Source organism: Ctenopharyngodon idella, chromosome 11 (genome assembly GCF_019924925.1).
Source record: "Ctenopharyngodon idella isolate HZGC_01 chromosome 11, HZGC01, whole genome shotgun sequence".
Taxonomy (NCBI): domain Eukaryota; kingdom Metazoa; phylum Chordata; class Actinopteri; order Cypriniformes; family Xenocyprididae; genus Ctenopharyngodon; species Ctenopharyngodon idella.
Genome location: NC_067230.1, coordinates 8935447 through 8959223, shown reverse-complemented (window position 1 = coordinate 8959223; position 23777 = coordinate 8935447). Strand labels below are relative to the sequence as shown.

The following is a 23777-nucleotide window of genomic DNA, read 5'->3' as shown; positions in this document are numbered from 1 at the left end:
TACAGAAAATATTATATTGTTATTACGACCTACAACATCTTATGATCCATGAAAATGATTTAGTAAAACGAGGGAATTAATTATTAATTTGTGGCCACAAAATAGATATTTTTGTCCGAATGTTATGTGCGGGGCTCCATACATTTTTTAAAAAACAAATCTTAAAAAATATTTTTAATTATTTTAATAATTTGATAGTCATTGTCATGGATCACAAGATGTTACAGGCCATAACAATATACTATTTTCTGTAAAAGTGTTTCATAAAGCTGTAAATCATGATTTCCTGATGTTCTGTTGATAACTCTGTTACCAAGGTAGAGTAACAGTGTTGACAGTATGTAACAGAATTGACAGTCATACACAGAGAAACACACTCTCTCTCTCCCTCTCTCTCACACACACATACATGACTATCAACACTGTTACTCTACCTTGGTAACAGAGTTTCACAGTAACAGAACTGACAATGACTAATTCGGACAACAGGAAATCATGATTTTCAGCTATAGAAGACATTTTTTAACGGAAAATATTATATTGTTATGGCCTGTAACATCTGGTAAACCATGACATTGAGTACCAAATTATTAAAATAATAAAAAATAAATGACTTTGGACACCAAATGTACCTGCAATTATATAATCACCCATAAGCAATGAACTTAACTTTATGCAAATGAGAAGTAAAGCAACGTGGGAACTGAAAATGGTTTTGCAGACAGTGATCTGTCAGCTAATACAGTTGAATAGAAACAGAAACAATGACAAGGCATGGAGACCTTAATCACTGTCAGTATATGTTTCCATCCATCTTTTTTTATGGAAGAGTTGGGATATCGCATTAAAAAAAAAAAAAAAAAAAAAAACCTTGGATAGAAATGCCAAGATGCACATAAATTGTAAAAATTTGCATAAAAAATGTATGCACTCAATTGAGGCGGATCATTTTTTTTATTCAATAAGAATATATGCACATAAACTATGAGGGAAACACATTTATTGAATAAATCTCTCAATACACAACAAAAAAACTCATGTGACTTTGCTTCAACAAATCATGGGAGATGGCATACTTGACTAACCAGCAGACCAATTTCTTTGCATGGAATCTCAATCTTGCATGTTGGTTTGGCCATTCTGAAATGCCTGAGCCAAAGTCTGTCATCAAAATGATTTAATATAATTACCTTCCAGAACTGGCTTCCGCCTCCGAATGAAAGATAAGATTACAGCGTTTACGCAAGTAATATATTATGTAGGAACCTCGAGCAGTGGCTTCCCTGATTGCAGCAACATTCATTTTTATTGCAGATATTTTGCATCATTTTCTAAGGAAATGACAATTTTGTTCTCTTGAACACATTGGATAGAAACAGTCCTTAATTCGCAAATGTTTTATTGCGATATTCCAATTTTGTGCATAAGTTAAATTCACAACTTTGGATGGAAACTAGTGTGAATGCATCACTTACAGTATGTTACAAATATTAAAAAAAAAAAAAATACAGAGGAAATGCAAAAAACCTGTCATGTGTGAACAACACCTTGTATTGTATAACATGCATGATCATTTGTAATGTTTTTATCTGCCTGCCCTGCTGAGAAATGCTTTGTTATTCCTGCACTCTCATTTGGATCTATTGAAGCCAATTCCATCATAAGGAAATCACTCCTCCCCTGACATCACCATAAATTTGTGTGAAGCATTAAATCCTGATAGAGTCTGGCAGCTCTGAGATGCAGTTTAACTCCCCAATAGTGATGTGGGAGTAGAAAGGACAGAGAGACTGCAAAAAAAGAGCACATCAGGTTTGATTTCTTGCTTTGATTCAAATCAATGTGTATTAGTCTGAGAGTACAGGACACCTTCTAAAAGTCTTATTTAAATTAAATTAGCCCGGCTACAACAGTGTGATTTGTATTCGACAATGCCCATGGTAGTTCATCATTAAAAACATCACACACAGCTAAAACCTCACAGAGCTCAAATAGTAGAAGATTCTCTAGAGAGAACATCTGGAGAAACATCATTAAAAACACAGCATCACTGATGGCTAAATATGATGCTGCCCACCAGGAAATCATTTTGTTCTTTGTATAAGTGTAAGATTGGGAAGTATGTAGAGACATTGAGTTCCAAAGTATGGGCTTGGAAATGCAGACTACATGCTTTGATCAAAAATACAATGACAACAGTAATATTGTGAAAATATTACAGCAATTTAAAATAACTGTGTTCTTTTAAATGCATTTTAAAATGTAATTTCATCATTATCAAAATCATTCTTAATATGCTGATTTGGTGCTCAAAAACATTTCTTCTTATCAATGGTGAAAACAGTTATGCTGCTTATTATTTTTTTTGTGGAAACCAAGTTTTTTTTCAGGATGCTTTCAAAAGAACAGCATTTATTTAAAATAAAAAAAAACTTTTGTAACATTATTAATGTTTTCAACATCACTTTAATGCATCCTTGCTGATTAAAAGTATTAATTTCTATGGAGCCCTGCACATTAAATGCGGGAAAAAATATGTATATCATGGCCATAAATTAACAAATGTTTCATCATTTAACTAAATTGTGCACATGAAATAATAATTTGTTCCCTTGTTTTAGTTAAATCAAAATGAGAGAACGAGGGTTAGTTCACCCAAAAATAAAAATTCTGTCATTAATTACTCACCCTCATGTCATTCCACATTCCACTTCGAAGCTTTACGAATCATTTTTTTCGAAGGTATAACTTTATTGAAGAGCTGATATTTAGACATGTATTTGTGTTTTTAACTGATATTCAGACATGTATTTGTGTTTTTAACCTACAATAATCAACTTCAACTTATTTTCAAAAAGTTAAGTTATGATTCAAATCCATTTGGCTCAAATTTCTGATGGGGGGGAGGGGTGTTTGTGCATGGCACACCTGGAGGTGTATTACAGGACAAATGTGGGTTGCATGTGTCTTGAACAAAGGCAAGCTGACAGTAATTAACTACTTTATAGACCCATAGTCTCAAGAGCAGATGAGTGTGTGTGGGAGAGTCTGTGCCTATAACAAACTCTCATCTGTCCTCAAGTGTGCCTGCTGGGAAAATTATGTCTCATCTACTTCAATCAGAGAGAGAGATCTGTATTAGCACCTGAGTCGTGTTTGTCTGTGGATATGTGTGTGCGTTTACCCTCGGCCATCCTCAAGGCTTCCTGTTAGCTGAGCGAAGTTCATTTGGTCTAGTCTGAGACTTCGGGGGGAGGAAGGGGGCGACGTCTCGCACTTGATGGTGGCTTTGTCCTCTCTGGCCTCCACAGGGGACTAGGACAAGCAAAAACACACACACACACACACAAACAAACAAACCAACAACATCATCATCACAATATCCCTTAATATTAGCAAAAAGCTAATGAAACCAAATCTTTCCCACACACCTATGAACAGAACTCATTTATACTTAGTCTTGTACTTAGTTATATTCATTTCTTTCACATTCTTCATCCACAGAAGCTAATAATCACGCACTGATTTAGCACAAGCAAGCCGGTGTTCAGTCATTTAGAGATGAAGACACACTTACAGCCACTCTCCTGCGATGTTTCCTTAAATCACTAGGCTGAAAGTGTTAGCAGGAAGAAAGAGACAGAGGAAAAATACAGGGTGACAGATGATTAAGTGTTGTCAGTGTTAGAAAAAGGAGACTTAACAGGGTTAGCACAAATAAAAGCATTGCAATGTGAAGCAAGGATCACCAGGGTCATGATGCCCAACTCGTGGGCCGCTGAACCGGATGTCAGTTTTGGCGTGGATCGGCCGCTGACGGGAGGCGATGAACTGGCCAGGGAGAGGGCAGTGACGGAGGTGGGGATGGAGGAACGCGGTCGCAGGGTCACATTGAGGCCATCCATACTGCCGCTGTTCACTCGACTCTCAATCTCATCTGCCCGGAGCTCCGCTGATTCCCTCTCCACCTGGATCATTCTGGAACAGAAGGAGAGAGAGACAGAGAGAGCACTCAGCACATGGACAGCAAGAACTCAAAATTCCTACATAAAACACACACACATCCCTAGACAGAACATATTCTCTGCAGAATACACTTCAAATCAAAGCCAAACTCAAGTGTGTCTGAAGAGCAGTAAGCACATCTGCCATCCTTTTTCAAGCTTTTGTTGGTCATTTTTTCATCCAGGAGAAAATATGTGCAATTTCTAATTTCTGTGCCACATGCACATAACCAAATGGAACTGCAAAAATGATTTAGACTATTATTTAAAAAAAAAAGCTTTATATATATATATATATATATATATATATATATATACATACACACAGGTGCTGGTCATATAATTAGAATATCATCAAAAAGTTGATTTATTTCACTAATTCCATTCAAAAAGTGAAACGTGTATATTATATTCATTCATTACACACAGACTGATATATTTCAAATGTTTATTTCTTTTAATTTTGATGATTATAACTGACAACTAAGGAAAATCCCAAATTCAGCATCTCAGAAAATTAGAATATTACTTAAGACCAATACAAAGAAAGGATTTTTAGAAATCTTGGCCAACTGAAAAGTATGAACATGAAAAGTATGAGCATGTACAGCACTCAATACTTAAATTTTGGCATGGAGTCGATCAGTCTGTGGCACTGCTCAAGTGTTATAAGAGCCCAGGTTGCTCTGATAGTGGCCTTCAGCTCTTCTGCTTTGTTGGGTCTGGCATATCGCATCTTCCTTATCACAATACCCCATAGATTTTCTATGGGGTTAAGGTCAGGCGAGTTTGCTGGCCAATTAAGAACAGGGATACCATGGTCCTTAAACCAGGTACTGGTAGCTTTGGCACTGTGTGCAGGTGCCAAGTCCTGTTGGAAAATGAAATCTGCATCTCCATAAAGTTGGTCAGCAGCAGGAAGCACTTCATGCTCTAAAACTTCCTGGTATACGGCTGCGTTGACCTTGGACCTCAGAAAACACAGTGGGCCAACACCAGTAGATGACATGGCACCCCAAACCATCACTGACTGTGGAAACTTTACACTGGACCTCAAGCAACGTGGATTGTGTGCCTCTCCTCTCTTCCTCCAGACTCTGGGACCCTGATTTCCAAAGGAAATGCAAAATTTACTTTCATCAGAGAACATAACTTTGGACCACTCAGCAGCAGTCCAGTCCTTTTTGTCTTTAGCCCAGGCGAGACGCTTCTGACGCTGTCTGTTGTTTAAGAGTGGCTTGACACAAGGAATGCGACACCTGAAACCCATGTCTTGCATACGTCTGTGCGTAGTGGTTCTTGAAGCACTGACTCCAGCTGCAGTCCACATTTTTGAATGGGTTTTGTTTCACAATCCTCTCCAGGGTGCGGTTATCCCTATTGCTTGTACACTGTTTTCTACCACATCTTTTCCTTCCCTTTGCCTCTCTATTAATGTGCTTGGACACAGAGCTCTGTGAACAGCCAGCCACTATTGCAATGACCTTTTGTGTCTTGCCCTCCTTGTGCAAGGTGTCAATGGTCATCTTTTGGACAACTGTCAAGTCAGCAGTCTTCCCCATGATTGTGTAGCCTACAGAACTAGACTGAGAGACCATTTAAAGGCCTTTGCAGGTGTTTTGAGTTAATTAGCTGATTAGAGTGTGGCACCAGGTGTCTTCAATATTGAACTTTTTCACAATATTCTAATTTTCTGAGATACTGAATTTGGGATTTTCCTTAGTTGTCAGTTATAATCATCAAAATTAAAAGAAATAAACATTTGAAATATATCAGTCTGTGTGTATGAATGAATATAATATACAATTTTCACTTTTTGAAAGGAATTAGTGAAATAAATCAACTTTTTGATGATATTCTAATTATATGACCAGCACCTGTATATATAGACTCTTTTATTTATTTATTTATTTATTTATTTTTTTTAAAAGTACAATTTTTCTCATAAAAATGTTGATTAAAATATTACACAATATTTTTGTTTTTAATTAACATTTATATGATAAAAAGGTAAAGTGTTTTAGGTGTTACCATTGTTCTTTCATGTTGTTGCCTTTAATAGTTCATTTTAAACAGTTATGAGGTTTGACAAAAAAATTTTTATAGTTGTAGAAAAATACAAAATGTTACACTTTATTTTAAGGGGACATTGTTACAGTGTAATTACACAAATAAGTACTGTGTGATATTAATTAATAACATTTACTTACTATAGGGTTAAGGTTAGAGTTAGAGTTTGGTTTAGGGTTAGTTGTAATTATAAATAATAATTGACTGTTATTACTATAGTAAGCACTTGTAATGTGTAACTATATCCTTTAAATAAAGTGATACCATACAAAATATTTAACGTCGACTACCCATTTATTCATATTTAAAGTTACACTTGTATGTAAATAATGCATTATCATCCAATTTCATGTCATATGTTACACCTTATCATGAATTATAAGTACATAATGTGAAAAAATAAATGGCTGTATATTATAAAATAGCGGTGGCTAGAATTAATTGTGAAACCATAAAATACACTACTAATAGCCTCATAGGGCATTATGTATTAGGCCTTCATAGAAAATGTCACCAGGACTCCTCTTCCTACTGATATATGCAAGTATTCATGCAGTGGAAGTAGTAGTCTGCCGAACCCTCATGAGTTTAAACCACAGCTCAGGTCGTAAGCCATCACTATTTTAGGTGATAGCTCTGCTATTGTCTGGCATTTATATTCACCCACAACTCAGAATCAATCTGTGTGATGGGCAGATTCAGCTCACAAATACTGCCATATATGACAGATGTTCTACCGCCAGCGCTTTGTGCTGCTGAAAGGAATCCAGACAGCTTAGTATCAGGACAAGCTTCAGAGGACTGTTTGGATTTAGACTGAAGTTTTCGGCCTGCCTGACAGTTTCTGTTACCGTTCTAGTTATATCTGCGGTCCGCAGAGGTGCTCCTTTATTCAGCTTGCAGGGTCTGAATCATTCTGAAATCGAAAAAGGTCAGCGAGTTTGAGAAGAAAGTTGAGTCTGGCTTTAACTGGCCACCCGTCTGAAGACTGTATTCAATAGAGCATGTATTTAAAGCACAGGCTCGGATCAATAAGACAAATGAACATGACATTTGAAGGCTCTAAGCTGATCTACTCGAGGCAGATGATTAGGTCTCATGCAAGTCATCCAATCTGTGAGACTGGAAGTGTTCATATACTAAAGCAAGTATTGTAAAGTGTAACCCTGAACTGTAAAAGAGTTTTTATGAAATCTGTTCAAAGTGATGAGAAATACATCAGTGAGATAAGGACTTTTAAGGGGGCGTTTAAGCGGTACTGTACCTTTAAGGGCCGTATCATACACCCGGCGCAATGCGACGCCTAGGCACGATGCAAGTGTTTTTTACTAGTTTCAGCCCGAAGCAGTTATCATTTTCATGTCCAGCGCTCATGTTGTTTGAATAGCAAATGCACTCAAGGCCTATTCGCCCATGGGCGTGCTGAAGACGAGGTGTGTTCAGGCGCATTGTTGGCGTGTTGCTATTTTAGGGTAACTGAAAACGACTGCGCCATTGACCAACAAAAACCTGTTTTTTTTTTTGTGGTTTTTTTTTGTTATTTAAAGGAAGCGTTAGTAATATGCCCCTATAGATGGGTGCACAATGCTTGTACATTCTGCTTGTTACACACACAGGGATGCGCAGCAGCACACAAACATGCCAAATATTAAAAAATAAAAGGATTACAATGTAAAAAATCATTATTGTTTTGTACATAAAGATAAAATGCCTACATGTCATAATGGATAGCTATTGCATGTATCAGAATTACCTATTTGCAGTAATAACGAATGAAATTATTTGACCAATTGTGGCAATACACACATGTATTTAAACTGACTCGTCTGAGGATGTCTATATTCCGCCATGTAAACAGCAAATCCGGCATGGTGCAAGCTCAGCTGGCTTTTAAAGGGAATGGGAGATGGCACTCTGATTGGTTTATTGCACATTACGGTCAAAACACACCCGTGACTCATTAAGAGACTAGGTACAACCCTTTTGGACCATTTTTTCTGTCGTTAAACTAGCAAAAGTGGATTCGGACACGCCCAAGTGCACCTGCGCCATGCGCTTCAGACCATGCACTTAGATCATTAAAATAGGGCCCTAAGACTCATGCAAATGACTTCTGTTGATTGGCTAGCGTTTTCACAAGTTAAATGAGTAACAACGCCCCCATTATAAAAATGAACACTGAATAGGTGTTGATATACACAGTAAACATGGGCAGTCACATGATAATGTGATGATAGTTCTGACATCATAATTATGACGCACTCTAAATGACCCATTTTTGCAGCTAAGTTAGCGGTTAGTCATTTCGACAGTAAACAGTGAAACTGCTTTCTAAAAAAAAAAAAATTGAGTGGCGCTAATTCATGCAAAACTCACTGCCACAATGCAAGGTGTTGTAACTGGTTGTCGGGATATTGCTATGCAGTTTCTAAGGTGTTATGAATGGTTCCAGGGAGTTGCAACGTGGTTGGTGATGGCACTGCTCAGAACAACTTATGCAAGATGGTCGAATACTGAACCCCAGAGTTTTTCATGTTATGTCTCTTTAATAGTCTATGTTCCCAACCTGATCTCCTCGTTGATGGCATCCAGCTGTTCTTGTAGCATGAGGGCAAGCGTCTGGGCGTCTGAGTGCCCGCTGGGGGACAGCATATCGGCCGAGCTGAATATAGTGTCACGGTCTTCATCGTCCAAATCAGAAAGCTCGGTGTCGCTTCCCATGAGGTGAGTACGGCTGGCCCGCAAGCTGGAAGGCTGAGAGCGATCCCAATCCTGCTCCACCATCGGCAGGATCTGGGAATAAAGATATGGATCAGGGCACAAACCAATATTTTGAGGATTTTTCGAATCAGGCTTCCAGATTTTAGTGTTTCATTAAGTTCTGATGTGAAATAAACATGTTTTGTTGTGGATTAGAGAACCCGGAACTTACAATGAACATATCCAACGGGGCAAAAGAAAAGAACAGAGAGAAAGAGAGAGATATGACTGAAAGAATAAACACTGTTCATGTCTATTAGTTTAAAACAAGGATTGTCAGCGACTTCATGACATGCACCAGTTATACCATTGCTCATACATATTACATGCTAGTAGAGAGAAGAGAACAGGAAGAGTTAAGACAGTGGCAGATGGAGATATAGGTGTGACATTGACACCTTCGTGGGCTCATCCCTGAGTGCCACCAGTCGACCTTTCTGAGCCCGTCGTATGACCCCTGTGGAGGAGTAATGATCCCCCTGTCCTTCCACCACTGAGAACCGCAGGTCTGTGGCACTGCCAACATGAGACCTAAAACAGCAGAGAGAGAGAAAAAGAGGCTCAGACACTTTACTAGGCATGTTTACAGCCATATCACTTTTAATGAGCAAATAAAAACAGGGCTAATATTTTAGTATAATTACATAACAAACACAATCAATCGTTTTAAATGTGGGTGTCACCTAGGATGTGTTCCGTCCCCAAATGCCCCGCTTCTGCGCTTCAGATGATCGAGTTCAGCCCGTAACTTTTCAATCTCCCCAATGAGCCTTTCCTACACAGCCAGAAAACACTTGATTAGGGTCAACTCTTTTAAAATTACTAATATAATGAAGATGCATTAAATTGATCAAAAGTGTCAGTAAAGACATTGACAATTTACAAAAGATTTATATTTCAAATAATTAAAGTCTTGATGTTGATTAAGAAAAGTCCTTAGACACTTTATGCTACTCAGTTATTTCTTGCAATAGCATCTCTTGCTGTTGCTGTTGATCTGCAGATCAGTGTGATATTAACAAGCAGTGGTACCTTGGTGTGATGGAACTCCTCCAGTTGTTTTTGGGAATTTTCCAGATCATGGATGAGTGCATTCTTGATGGCAGGGAAAAAAAAAAAAAAAAAAAAAACCACACAGAAGAAACAAAGTTGAGAAGCTTAAAGCAGCAGGTTGTGCATGCAATAACCTGCACATTCTCTCCCTCTACATGTGGTGCTTCAGCCTGTCCCTTCACATCTGGCCATTCATTTTTTCACAGTCTGTTCTGTTCTCTCAGCTTACAGCTCAATAGAGAATCAGACTGGGTTCTATTAATTCGAGCTGAACAAGATATTTTACAAGTTTTTTACAAGATATTCCTTGTGCCATAACAGTATACACCTAGAATATGGCCTTGCACTCTCTAGGGTGTAGGCAGAATATAATCATATAAAAATAAAAATTGAAATAGTTATTTAAAATAATTTCTTATTTTTTAATCTTTTTTCATGCATCCGTGTCTGTTTTGACAAGGAAGAGGTACATAAAAATGACAAATTTCTAAAAAAATCCATAGTTTTTAGTATGAAAAAGAAACTTTGGATATGTATTAAGACTGTTAAAATACACATAATTTTTTCCAGATTTTTTAAATAAAAAAAATGTGAGAGAGATAACCATTTAAACTAAATTGTTACATCTTTTGCATTCAGGTCCATTTTGACCCGGAAGTGGCTTTACACAAAAATGATGTCTCAAATTACTTCTGTAAAAAAACATGTAGCCTTTTTTCCAACTACTGGTACTGCATTTTGTTTCTAAACATGATTGTACATGCACTATGGAAGTTTTTTCCTAACAAAATGAAAATGAAAATTCAAATGCTTAAAAAGATCAAATAATAAATCAAAGTTTCAAAACAGCTGCTCAAATGATAAATCAAATGGTCAAATTATTAAATATTAAATCGAACTCTCAAACGGCTGCTCAAATGATAAATCAAATGTAATTTCATTTCCTTATACGGGGAAGCATGATCTGTATTAAAAATCAAATTAAAACTAATTTGTACTTGATTTTTAATTTTCATTATCAAACAAGTATAAACCTGTCATTATTACATCTATAATTCAATGCTCAAATCATAAATTAAATGCTCAAATTATAAATCAAATGCTCAAACCGACATCGCAAATAAAAAAATCAAATGCTTAAACCGACATTGTAAACGGCAAATCAAATGCTCAAACAGACATCGCAAATGATAAATCAAATGCTCAAACTGACACTGCAAATGATAAATCAAATTCAAATGAGGCGTGTCAATCAAGTGGCGTGTGGGCGGAGTTTTGAGGCGAAAGAGGAGACTTTCTTGTGTGTTTGGGTAACTTCCACACTTGAGTAAAAAATACGATTCTGTAAATCATAATAATGAGAAACTTTCTCGTAATTATGACCTTTTCTCATAATAATGACTTAGTTTCTCATAATACGTCTCTCGTATTACTTCTAAGCATGCGGACCAGAAGGGAGTGGAACGCTAGTGACATCCACTGGTCAAAACCGTGTAAAAGGCATGAACACAGTAGGCATGGCACGTTCTGCAAAACAGTAGTTTTCGTCAAAGTCAGTGTAATATACAAAGCGTAATCTAGAATCTATTAATAAATAACATTAATGATAAATGATCAGTAGGCCTATAGGCCATTCATTTTTTGCACATATTTTGTGTATCAACAAGTCAATACTAACAGAATGGTGACCCACAGATTTCAATCAGACAAGAGCAGTGTTACTCATTGCGCGGGAATGTTAGTATAACGTTAGAATAACGTTATAGGAATGTTAGAATAACATTGGAATAATGTTGGAATAACGTTAGAATAATGTTATAATAACATTAGGAGAACGTTAGAATTACGTTATAATAACGTTATAATAATGTTAGGGGAACTTTAGAATAACGTTAGGAGAATGTTAGAATAATGTTAGAGGAACGTTAAAATAATGTTAGAATAACGTTAGGCAAATGTTATAAACAATAAAAACAAAATGGTTTGTAATACTGATTATAGTCCTCCATACATCCATTTTTTTTTTCATACCGCTTATAATATACTGGGTCACGGGTGTGCTAGATGATTACTGACGTACAGCGGACTAATGATATCAGAGTAAATTGGTTAGGGGAACGTTCTAGGAACGTTAGAATAACGTTAGGGGAATGTTAGAATAACGTTCTACAAACCAAAAATTAACATTCTATTTCCGTTAAGAAAACTTTCCTGGCTAACCAAAAACAAACCGTTAAAAAGAACATTCTGGGAATCAAAAACTAATGTTCTGGCAACCAAAAATTGTTAGCTGGGCCCCAGCAAAAACAGAACATTCCCCTAACGTTAGTATTTGTTTCCCGTTTGATTTTTGATTTTTTTTTGAGAATCAAATAATAACGTTCTAGGAACATTCTTTTTAGGTTTTCTTTTTGCAACTCAAAAATAACGTTCCCAGAATGTTGCAGGGTGGTTTTCTTTAAATAACCAAAAAATAACTTTTATAGAACGTTTATTATAATGTTGATGATAAGCCTCCATACATCCAATTTCCATATCGCTTATACTATAATGGGTTGCGGGTGAGCTGGATGATTACTGACGTACAGCATTACTGATGTACAGGAGAGTTCTTGGAACATTAGAATATTGTTAGGAGGAACGTTAGTATAACGTTAGAATAACGTTATAGGAACATTAGAATATTGTTAGGGGAACTTTAGTATAACGTTAGAATTACGTTATAGGAACGTTAAAATAATGTTAGAGGATTGTTATAATAACGTTAGGGGAACGTTATAATAACGTTATAATAACATTAGGGGAATGTTAGAATAATGTTAGGGGAACGTCAGAAGTACATTAAAGGAACATTAAACTAACGTTAGAGGATCGATAAAATAACGTTATAATAAAATTAGGGGAACATTAGAATAATGTTATAATAACGTTAAGGGAACGTTAAAATAACATTAGGTGAACATTAAAATAACGTTAGAATAATGTTAGGGGAATGTTAGAATAACGTTAGGAGAATGTTAGCTTTACATTATAGGAATGTTAAAATAACGGGAATGTTAAAAACGTTAGAATAACGTTCTACAAACCAAAAACTAACATTCTATTTCCATTTAGAAAACTTTTCTGGCTAACCAAAATAAAACCGTAAAAAAGAAAATTCTGGGAACCAAAAACTGGTAGCTGAGCCCCGGCCAAAACAGAACGTCCCCCTAACGTTAGTATTTGGTTCCTGTTTGGTTATTTTTTATTTATTTATTTATTTTTGAGAATCAAATAATAAATAACGTTTTGGGAACGTTCTTGTTATGTTTTCTTTTTGCAACCAAAAAATAACGTTCCCAGAATGTTGCAGGGTGGTTATGCAGGGGGTCGCTAAAGATTTACGAGGGGTTCAAGCTCACTGTAGTTTGAGGGTTAGTGAGGAAACAGTTACCAGTTTGACAATAAACCACGATGCAGTTTCCGACGGTTAGTATTACAGTTTAATATTTTAATCATCATTAAAACCGTGGATTGCCAGGATTTGAAAAACTCACGGTAAATACTGTCCAGTATTAAGCAAAATAAGCACTCACGCAGATACAGCAGGAAGTGTAGGTTTCATTTGAAAAAAATGGCGAGAGAAGTGAGAGGTTTTACAACAGAGTTCTGAGGGAAATTATATGAATAAAAGTATGAATGAATTCTATGATTGTATCTCTGAAGGGAACTGACTGTCTTGAGAAAAGTTTTGATGGCATTTCTTTTCATCGTCCCTCTGTGTGAGGCGTAGTGTTTATAAAAACAGCGGCATTACAAGATGGAAATATAAACTAGAAAAGATATTTAAACTTGTTCTGCCCTTACTGTACGTCATGACACTGACTCACCGCTGAGTTGCCAGTTTTGGCAGTCTTTCCAGCTCTTAACACCGAATGTGAGTCCGATCTCATTTGGCGTGCTATTTATACGCAGAAAAAAACTTTGGCGTGCATATGATACGCATGTGATTGACGTGCATATAATACACAGTTTTGGCATGCATATGACACGCAATTTGTTGACGTGCATTATATGATACGCACTTTTGGCGTACGTATAATATGCCCCTGCCCCACACCACTAATCCTACCCATTGTGTATCATCAGGGGCGCCGCTAGCAATTTTGGGCCCTATGAAAGAATATGAGGTTAGGCCCCCTACCGCAGCCATTCCGCACTAAACAAATAAGCCAAACTAGCTGTCCAAAATCTTTGACTGCAATTTAATACCTATTACTTTTGCTATTGCTTTTGACCACTAGGTATCAGTATTTAGTCAGAGACCTACCATGGCTGTAGCTAGCAGATGATTTATTAGACAAATATAATAGACAAATACAGTACAGTAATCAAATATTCATAGAAAAAGCACCATTCTTATTTGCAACATTCTGAATTGACTATCAGGTAGTGGTTACTAGGGTTGGGCGATGTCTACAGTGAAATGAACGATGACATCGGATTTTATTCATTGGAATGAATTAAAAACGCTCGCTCTGCTCCGTGCCAGTCGACACGCACATGTGACGTGCGTCTGGAGAAAGAAGGCTTGTTTGAGATGCGCCTAGCCTTGCCTGAAATGTAGGTGAGAGTAGGCGGCTGCAGTTAGAGGAGGAGTGAAAAAAGTGCAGACAAGACGGACAGTTCTCTGTTCTCGTAGGCCTACTGATCATTTATCATTAATGTTATTTATTGATAGATATCTAATAGATTACACTTTGTATATTACACTGACTTTAACAAAAACTACTGTTTTTCAGAACGTGCCATGCCTACTGTGTTCATGCCTTTTACACGGTTTTGACCAGCGGATGTCGCACTCCCTTCTGGTCCGCATGCTTTGAAGTAATACGAGAAAGTTTCTAATTATTAAGAGAAACTAAGTCATTATTATGAGAAAAGGTCATAATTATGAGAAAGTTTTTCATTTAGATTTACAGAATCATATTTTTTGCTCAAGTGTGGCAGTTACCCAAACTGCACACAAGAAAGTCTCCTCTTCCGCCTCAAATCTCCGCCGACACGCCACTTGATTAACATGCCTCACTTGAATTTGATTTATCATTTGCAGTGTCAGTTTGAGCATTTGATTTATCATTTGCGATGTCTGTTTGAGCATTTGATTTATAATTTGAGCATTTGATTTACGATTTGAGCATTTGATTTACGATTTGAGCATTTGATTTATAATTTGATCATTGAATTATAGATTTAATTATGACAGGTTTATAATGGGTTGATAATGAAAATTAAAAATCAAATAAAATTAGTCGTAATTTGATTTTTGATATAGTTTATGCTTACCTGAATGAGGAAATGAAATTGCATTTGAGCATTTGATTTGTCATTTGAGCAGCCGTTTGAGAGTTAGAATTTATTATTTAATAATTTGAGCATTTGATTTATTATTTGAGCAGCTGTTTTGAAACTTTGATTTATTATTTGATCTTTTTAAGTATTTGAATTTTCATTTTAATTTTGTTAGGAAAAAAAACTTCCATAATGCACACACAATAATTCTGAAATTAAAATAAAATGACAAATTAAATAAATGTCTGTTTGTAGATCAAAAGTTCACAGACCAAACAGTCTAAATTTGAAAATGGGTTTGAAAAAGAAGAAGTGCACATTTCACTCTGCTGCCACCTATTGATAAATCGCTGAAGCATGAAAAGGAGAATTTTCTTGCATCACACTGTAGTTTTTGCTGTAGTTCTTGTAACATCTTAAATTTTAAAGAATTTTTAAATTTTTTAATTAATAAAAAATGGGTAAAAGTATAGCATAAAATATAGTTACATTAATGTTAAGTTACTGATTAGATACAATATGGTTTTAGTTGTTATGACTGTTTTAAAAGCTTACGTTCCACTGGGTTTAAACAGACCCAGGAATGCAACAGGTGTATACGATTTTTCGCAAGGGGTAAATAATAATTTAAATAATTATATACATTTATTTTTTTAGAATGTTTTTGTAAATAATTTTTTTTTTTAAATTAGGCTTATTGAGAAAAGAAAAAGCAAAATAATAATAATAATAATAATAATTAAATGTTTATTTCTGAAGATAGCTCTTGATATCTTATGAGATATTTTTTTTTTGTCCTAAGGATGAAAATTGAATGCTTGTCAGCCTGTTTGTGCCTGTGTGTTACTTGAATGCTTTAAGCATCAGATGATAATAAGTGACCATAAATGTGTACGATATGTGAAGGTGGGCACGGTAAGATACATACCTTGTCCTCCAGCGCAGCCATGCGCTCCTTCAGGTGCAGCTGAAGCCGTTCATTGGACTCGGTGAGGAGACGGTCCACAGTGTCAGACAGACGTTTGTTATGCTCCTCATTCATCTTCTCCCTCTGCCGAGCCTGAGAAAGAGTGAGGGAGCGAATAGAGAAGATAAAAAAGAAAGAAAAAGGGGAAGTATGAAACAACATCCTTTCATTTAAAGGATTAGTTCACTTTGAAATGAAAATAACCCCAAGATTTGAGATGGTCCTCACTGCAGAACACAAGATCCAGATCCAGAACACAAGATCCTCCCACTTTACATATCCCTAAACCTACCCATCCCCGCCCCTGGATCTAAACCTACCCGTCCCCGCCCCTGGATCTAAACCTACCCATCTCCACCCCCTGGATCTGGATCCAACTCCTCCCACTTTACATATCCCTAAACCTACCCGTCTCCACCCCCTGGATCTAAACCTACCCATCTCCACCCCCTGGATCTGGATCCAACTCCTCCCACTTTACATATCCCTTAACCTACCCGACTCCGCCCCCTGGATTTCGAGTGTTCTGCAGTGAGAAGCTACTGCAAGATTTACTTACCATCAAGCCAGGTGTATTTGACTTTCTTTCTTTTTTTTTTTTGATGGACACAATCTGAGATTTATTAATAAATATCCTGACACGTCCAAGCTTTATAATGGCAGTGAACGGGACCAATGAGTATGAAGCTCAAGAAAGTGCATCCATCCATCATACGTCACGTCAGCTACACTTTTTTTGTAAGTTGAATATGGAAGGCAGTCTGACTGAAGCTAGATATTTTACTTTATAACTTGTTAATATGGATATTTTTCTTACACAAACGCATTGCTTCACTTCAGAAGGCCTTTACGCTTTTTACGCCATGTGGAGTACGTTTATGATGGATGGATGCACTTTCTTCAGCTTCATACTCGGTTCCGTTCACTGCCATTATGAAGCTTGGATGCGTCAGGATATTTATAATATAAGTCCGATTGTGTTCATCAGAAAAAAGAAAGTCAAATACACTTAGGATGGCTTGAGGGTGAGTAAAGCTTGAGGTAATTTTCATTTCAAAGTGAACTAATCATTTAACAGTAAAATTATATTCCTGCATTTTTAGAAGAAAATGTGAGAAGCAAAATATGGTCTATAGGATTTTTTTTTCCTGTTGACATAAAGTATGCACAGTATAACCAATAGAGGGCAATATTCACCCTAAAGCTCTGTGAACATGTTCTAAGAGTTTTATGTCTGATTTTTAAGTCTGGTTCATGATATTAAAAACACAGCTGACTCAGACTGTTCACATTTTGCTCCATAATTTAATACTAACTTCTCACATATTTCAAAGGGTGTGTATTTTGTTCCCTCTAGAAAATGAATAATGACAGTCCTTATAGTTGAATGCAGGGGTGATGACTTTTAAACACAGTTGTGGTGGGATATGGGCACTCAGTTGCCTGGCAACAAAACCTTAATTCAAAATCTAATTTTCTTTTGGTGGCAAACGGCCTTTAAAATGTAGTCAACACAGAGCTTTGTAACTGTCAGGGAAGAATTCAAACTAAAGCTCAGTCTGAGGTGTATGTATCAAGGTTTAATTAAGGCTGAAGGAGGATAAGGACTCTATTTGACTGCTTTAAGTCATTACAACCATCAGCTCACATGCAGGGGGAAATTAATCATGCATGAATTATTCAAAATCCAAATATAGCAGCCAATTACAGCTCTGCTCTCACTGGGGGTGGGGAAATTCATCTGCAAGATGAGCTAAAAAATGCCCCATATTCACAGAGTAGCAGCATATGTTTGTGTGAGTGTTTGTTCAGGAGTGCTAGCTTATTGATCTTTGTATGCCTCAGTTGTGTGTGTGAGAAACACAGGGATGGGCAAAGCAGCACAGGTTAATCGGAGTGGTCAGCTCTCAGAGTCCCTACTGTGAGGTCAAACACACTGCCTGAAGGCCTGGTCAAGACCTATTGTGCAACAGGTAACATCTTCCTAAACATACACACACATTTATCTAATTAGGACCATATACTTCCGTTTTGATATAAATCAAATTTTAAATTACTACAGACAAACCTTGACCCACACCCAAAAAAGTTTTTTTTCCCCTTCATTTTGAATATATTTAGTATAATATAATGCAAACTGCTAGGGGCTAATTTGTCACCAAACTATGGCTAAATATACATTTCCACTGATTTCCACTTCACTGACTTCTGACACGGAGCTAATAATAAAATAATAAATAAATAAATATTAAAACATAATAATAATAATAATAATAATAATGAGAATAATATATTATATTTTTACTCTTTTAAAAATACATTATAATATATTTATAATACATTATTATTAATGTATTAACTAACATTAACTAACAATTACATTACATTTGTTCCATTATTTATTAATCCTTGTTAACATTAGGTAATATAAATACAACTGTTCATTGCTAGTTCAGGCCCATTAAATAATAAGAACAGATACAACTTTTGATTTTTATTAATGTATTAGTAATTGTTGAAATTAATATTATCTAAGATTAATACATTTTTTGGAAGTATTTTTCATTGTTAGCTAGGGGTGTGACCAGACATGAGATTAGATTCACGAGAACGAGACAAGATTTTTGCAAAGTATTTTTAAGAAATCCTCAATGACAAAATTCATGACTGGAAAAATCTGCAGGTGCATTTTAAAATGTTTTAACTTGTAATGAATGTCATTTCAGTTCTACTTTCTGAGTATGAATTATCATATGCATTGGAAGACAACAATATATAAGCACTGTAAAAGGTTTTGCCACAAACTCAACTGACTGGCTTCTCTCCTGTATGATTTTACATGAGTCTCTTCAGACCTTACTGTACATGAATTATGAGCTTCCAGAACTTCTGATTGAGGCTGTTTGTGACCTCCTAATTGAACTCCTTTCCACAAATTGAACAGAAACAGAACAGTATAAATAACAAAAATAAATAACACCGTTTTTTCTTAGTCTTATTAAGTGCAAACGATAAGTTCAACTATAATCAAAGTACTCTCTCAATATTCAAAGTGCGACAGAGACCAAAACAGAGACCAGAGCTAAGAGGTGGTTACAACTACACAGCCCAGCCATAGGTTTGATATTGGGAGACAGGCTACTGTACGTAGCCTAATTTGCACGCATCAGGGAGCTCGCGTTTTACTTTCGCTTTCGAATTTGCATTTGCGCGTACTCTGTGTATAGGGAGTGGCGGTGCAGAGCTTTCTACAAGATAAAACATTTATCAGATGCTTAGGCTCTGTTGCTCAACGAATTCTCCACCATGGTCTTGTCAGACATCTCGCCTTATTCTCGTCACGTGATCAGTGAACTGTGATTCCTGCTGCGGTATGTGCGACTCTGCAGCTCATGCTGGATGAGCAGAGCAGATGTTTTCAATGGTTTACAACTGAAGCAACCATTATACAACTGAATAAAATGGTTTATATTACTATGAAAAAAGCAAAACGACAGTGGAGGCGGTGCCACGGTGGGTACCGTAATGTAATTTAAACCCCCACGCTCTGTCATGGCAATATCGAAAGACAGCTTTTCACATTTTAATATCAGAAGATCTCATGGCACGACATCTTGTCACACCCCTATTGTTAGTTGATGATAACTTATGTAGTTAACAAATGTAACCTTATCGTAAGTGTTACCTACATTATATACATTGTATAAAATAATACAAACTTCTAGAGGCAATTTGGCTAAACAAACATTTCCATTGACTTGTATAATACTGAGCTAATATCCCCTATTCCAACCCTGAATCCCAACCATAAACATAACTCAAATAAATCTTTTTGCTATTTTACATTTTCATTTTGATATTCTGTTTATTTAGTATATTTACTAAGCCTTTTTCTTAACAGGGACCATTTGACGTAGGTGTTTCAAGTTTTGTGGAGACATTGTGGCCACACATTCACACAAAAAACACTGGTGAATCTTTATAGTGTTCATTCTTATGTGCACTTAAACAAATCAAAACCACACGCAATGAACCGAAGCCACTCGCACTTCCTCAATTTCTCCACCCCATCATCCTTCAAGCAATCTCATCTCTATCCTACATTCACTCACTCACTCACTCAATGACACACTCTACATACATTCCTCTTTTCTTTTAGTGTCATGACCCCAACCCAGTCCTCACCCTGCCCAGCTCTTGATTCTTCTCCTCCAGCTGGGCCTCCAGTTGGCGCAAACGCTCCTCGATGTTGCCATGACGCTCCTCCGCCTGCAGGAAACACTGACATTAGCATAAAGAGAGCAGGGCTAAAACCTTTAAGGATTAGACACTTCACCTTTAAGAAAAAAAGGGGTTTAGAAATTGCTTATATTTTATTGGTTGAAGAAATTAACTTGTCATATATTCGAAAAATGTGTTTTCATAAACCATATTTAAATGAAAATTTGACATAAATGTACAGTTTGTTTAGTGCGTATTGTTGTACAGTTCAGCTTCCCTGACTAAGGTCTATAGCCCAATGATGGCATGTTCTGTGTATAGTAAATGGGATCTAAGGAAGGAGAAAGTCTCCATCTGGTTTAAGGCTGGTCATGGATCTGTATCATTAGGAGCATGAGGTGCGTGACAGGATGCCACTGACTGAGAAAAACAAAAAATTGCCATTTTTAATTAGCTGCATTAGCAAGACTATAAACAAAACCCCACTGCCTCCCTGACACACTGACAAGACATTTGGCTGCCTTGGAAAAACACTGTCATCCACAATTCTAGCTGATGCTCAGATGGAACGTGACTGCAACCGAGTGAGGATTATCTAAACTGGCAAGAAAGCCTGTAAAAGAGAAATATCTGCTCTACCTGTGCATGTTTGATGGCTGATGCAATGGAGTGCTTTATAATGAACAGTACAGCTGTATTTTTTTATTTATTTTGGTCTTTTTTGAAACGTATAACAAGAAAACAGATAGAAATGATGCAAAGAGGAACTGGAACAGGATAAAGAAATACTGCCAGATTCCAACTTGCATGAGCGCCATGGCTCAATGTGTGGGAAAACTCACTGCCTGACTGCTAGGCCACAGGTCTGACAAAAACAAATGGTTTGAATCAGTGATCCTCAAATGGTTTTGCTTCAGAGTCCAGATTTTACATTGGACATCAAGTGGCGACCCTCCACAGTCGCTTAAAGAAAACCTCCTTATATCAGAAAATGAATTACTATGAACTGCATAGGCCCAAAAATATTCAAAATTGATAACATGACAACGGCTTAATAAGAAGATATTTAAATAATGCAGTTTTATGAATGTATAAACAATAGCAGATGTGTGATGTACCTGTTGAGTCTTAGGGCCCTATTTTAACAATCTAAGGGCATGTTCTAAAGCGCACGGCGCAAGTGCACTTAGGGCGTGTCCGAATCCACTTTTGCTAGTTTAACGACGGGAAAAATGGTCTTCGCACCCGGCACATGGTCCAAAAGGGTTGTCCCTAGTCTCTTAATAAGTCATGGTGTGTTTTGGGTGTAACTTGCAATAAACCAATCAGAGTCTCATCTCCCATTCCCTTTAAAAGCCAGTTGTGCTCGCGCCATGCAGAATCACTATTTACATGGTGGAATTTGCAAGCGGAAAAACTGAACGCTTCTCTAACGAGGAAATAGATCTACGGGACAAGCCGGATTCCATCAAGCATCTTTATGCACACAATAATGATCTTTTACATAGTAATCCTTTTATTTGTAATATTTGGAACGTTTGTGTGCTGCTGCGCGTCCCTGTGTGTGTAATAATCAGAGTTTACGCGTGATGTGCACCCGCCTATAGGCGCATATTACTAACGTGCTCTTTAAATAAAAAAAAATATTGAGCTATTGACTTTAGACCAGGTTTCAGTAGGTCAATGGCGCAGTCTATTTCAGTTGCCTCAAAATAGCAACACGCTAACAATGCGCCTGAACACACCTCGTTTTCAGACCAGCACGCCCATGGGCGCACAAACGGGTGCAAATGCATTTGCTATTTAACAACGTGGCGCAGGATGTGAATGATAACTGCATTGGGCTGAAACTAGCAAAAAACACTTGCATTGCCCTTGGCGCCGCATTGCCCCGGGTATATGATAGAGCCTAGTGTTGTTAACTATTAAACTATCAAAAATAATAATTGAAACAAAACTTAAATGAAAATAATTACATGAGCAAATTTAAAATAAATGAAAATTAAAACCGCTGCTAACTGAAATAGAATAAGTTTAAGGGTGAGTTCACACATTTTGGTTTGGCAGGTTTGGTTCGATTAAAGGGTTAGCTCACCCAAAAACGAAATTTCTGTCATTAATTTCTCACCCTCATGTCGTTCCAAACCCGCAAGACCTTCGTTCATCTTTAGAACACAAATTAAGATATTTTTAATGAAATCCGAGAGGTTTTTTTTTTAATCTCCCATAGAAAGCAAGAAGAACAGAGAAGTAGTAAAGACGTCATTTAAATAGTCAACGTGACTAGTGGTTCAATCTTAATGTTATGAAGCAACGAGAATACTTTTTGTGTGCAAAAAGTAGCTAATACTTAAACTTATACTGAAATAATTATAAATTAAAACTAAATAGAACTATTAAACAAACTTGTCCAAGTTGGCATCTGCTTAACACGTTAACTATTTAACTTAATATTTTAATATGTATCTGTTTAATATATACTATTAGTTGCATTTGCAACCCTAATTTGGGTCTTGACCCATCATAGATCTTGTGTTTCTCTAAATCGTGTCTCAGTAGGCTAAAAAGACTTTTGAACAGCCTATGTTGTTTATCTCTTATCTAATCCTGCTGTGTAATCTTTTCATGTCAGTTTCCGCCCTTCTTTATCTTATCATTATGTTTCATCACCATCTCAGAGGGTGTTTTCCTGACAGAAAATAATCTTATGAACTGACTCCCTCATTTGTTCTTGTTGCTGTCGTCTGGAGGAGTGATTGAGTACTCGCCTTGGTGAGGGCGGCCACTCTCTGGGCCAGTTCAGCCTCCACCTCAGGCAGAGTCTCTGCCTTCCTCATGGTCTGCTGTAGCCGCTGTTCCGCCAACTCCAGCAATTCCTGGAGGTGTCGTACCTTCTCCTCACTCTGATGAAAAGACACGTGCACACAAACCGCACGAAAATAAGACAAACAGAGGGTGTACACTCATGTAGACACCATAGACACACCCATTTTAGAGAACACACAGATATTGAGATATTATACACCCAATATATGCATTCACACACAAAGGAAAGATAAAGTCCACACGAGGTTACAAGGTACTCACAACATACACACATGAACGAAAAACATATAAAAAGGAAGCACACATACAACACGAAATAAATAAGTGCACATAAAAACAAACCACCAGTGTACAAACACACACAAAATATAAAGACATGATAAAGCCAAAATTTGAATTATACACTACTGTTCAAAAGTATGGGGACAGTAAGATTTTAAAATGTTTTTGAAAGAAGTCTCTTATGCTCACCAAGGCTATATTTATTTGATCAAAAATACAATATTTAATATTGTTAAATATTGTTTTCTATTTTATTTATATTT

The 23777-nt window shown here is 36.7% G+C and overlaps 1 protein-coding gene across 19 annotated transcripts in view; it reads right to left on the bottom strand.

The window, feature by feature from the left end:
• ppfia4 (PTPRF interacting protein alpha 4) overlaps positions 1–23777 on the bottom strand; it is a 118755-nt gene that overhangs the window by 13840 nt on the left and 81138 nt on the right. For 12 of the 19 annotated variants that reach the window (XM_051913447.1, XM_051913450.1, XM_051913448.1 and 9 more), the window contains exons 8-17: positions 23175–23309; positions 20371–20454; positions 16147–16278; positions 9867–9929; positions 9518–9609; positions 9233–9365; positions 8641–8867; positions 3750–3978; positions 3578–3613; positions 3185–3315 (exon numbers count right to left, since the gene is read on the bottom strand). In XM_051913447.1, the coding sequence (XP_051769407.1) occupies positions 3185–3315; positions 3578–3613; positions 3750–3978; positions 8641–8867; positions 9233–9365; positions 9518–9609; positions 9867–9929; positions 16147–16278; positions 20371–20454; positions 23175–23309 (1262 nt within the window). The remainder of the gene's footprint in view (positions 1–3184; positions 3316–3577; positions 3614–3749; positions 3979–8640; positions 8868–9232; positions 9366–9517; positions 9610–9866; positions 9930–16146; positions 16279–20370; positions 20455–23174; positions 23310–23777) is intronic. The other 7 variants (XM_051913466.1, XM_051913464.1, XM_051913449.1 and 4 more) reach the window with 3 other exon arrangements.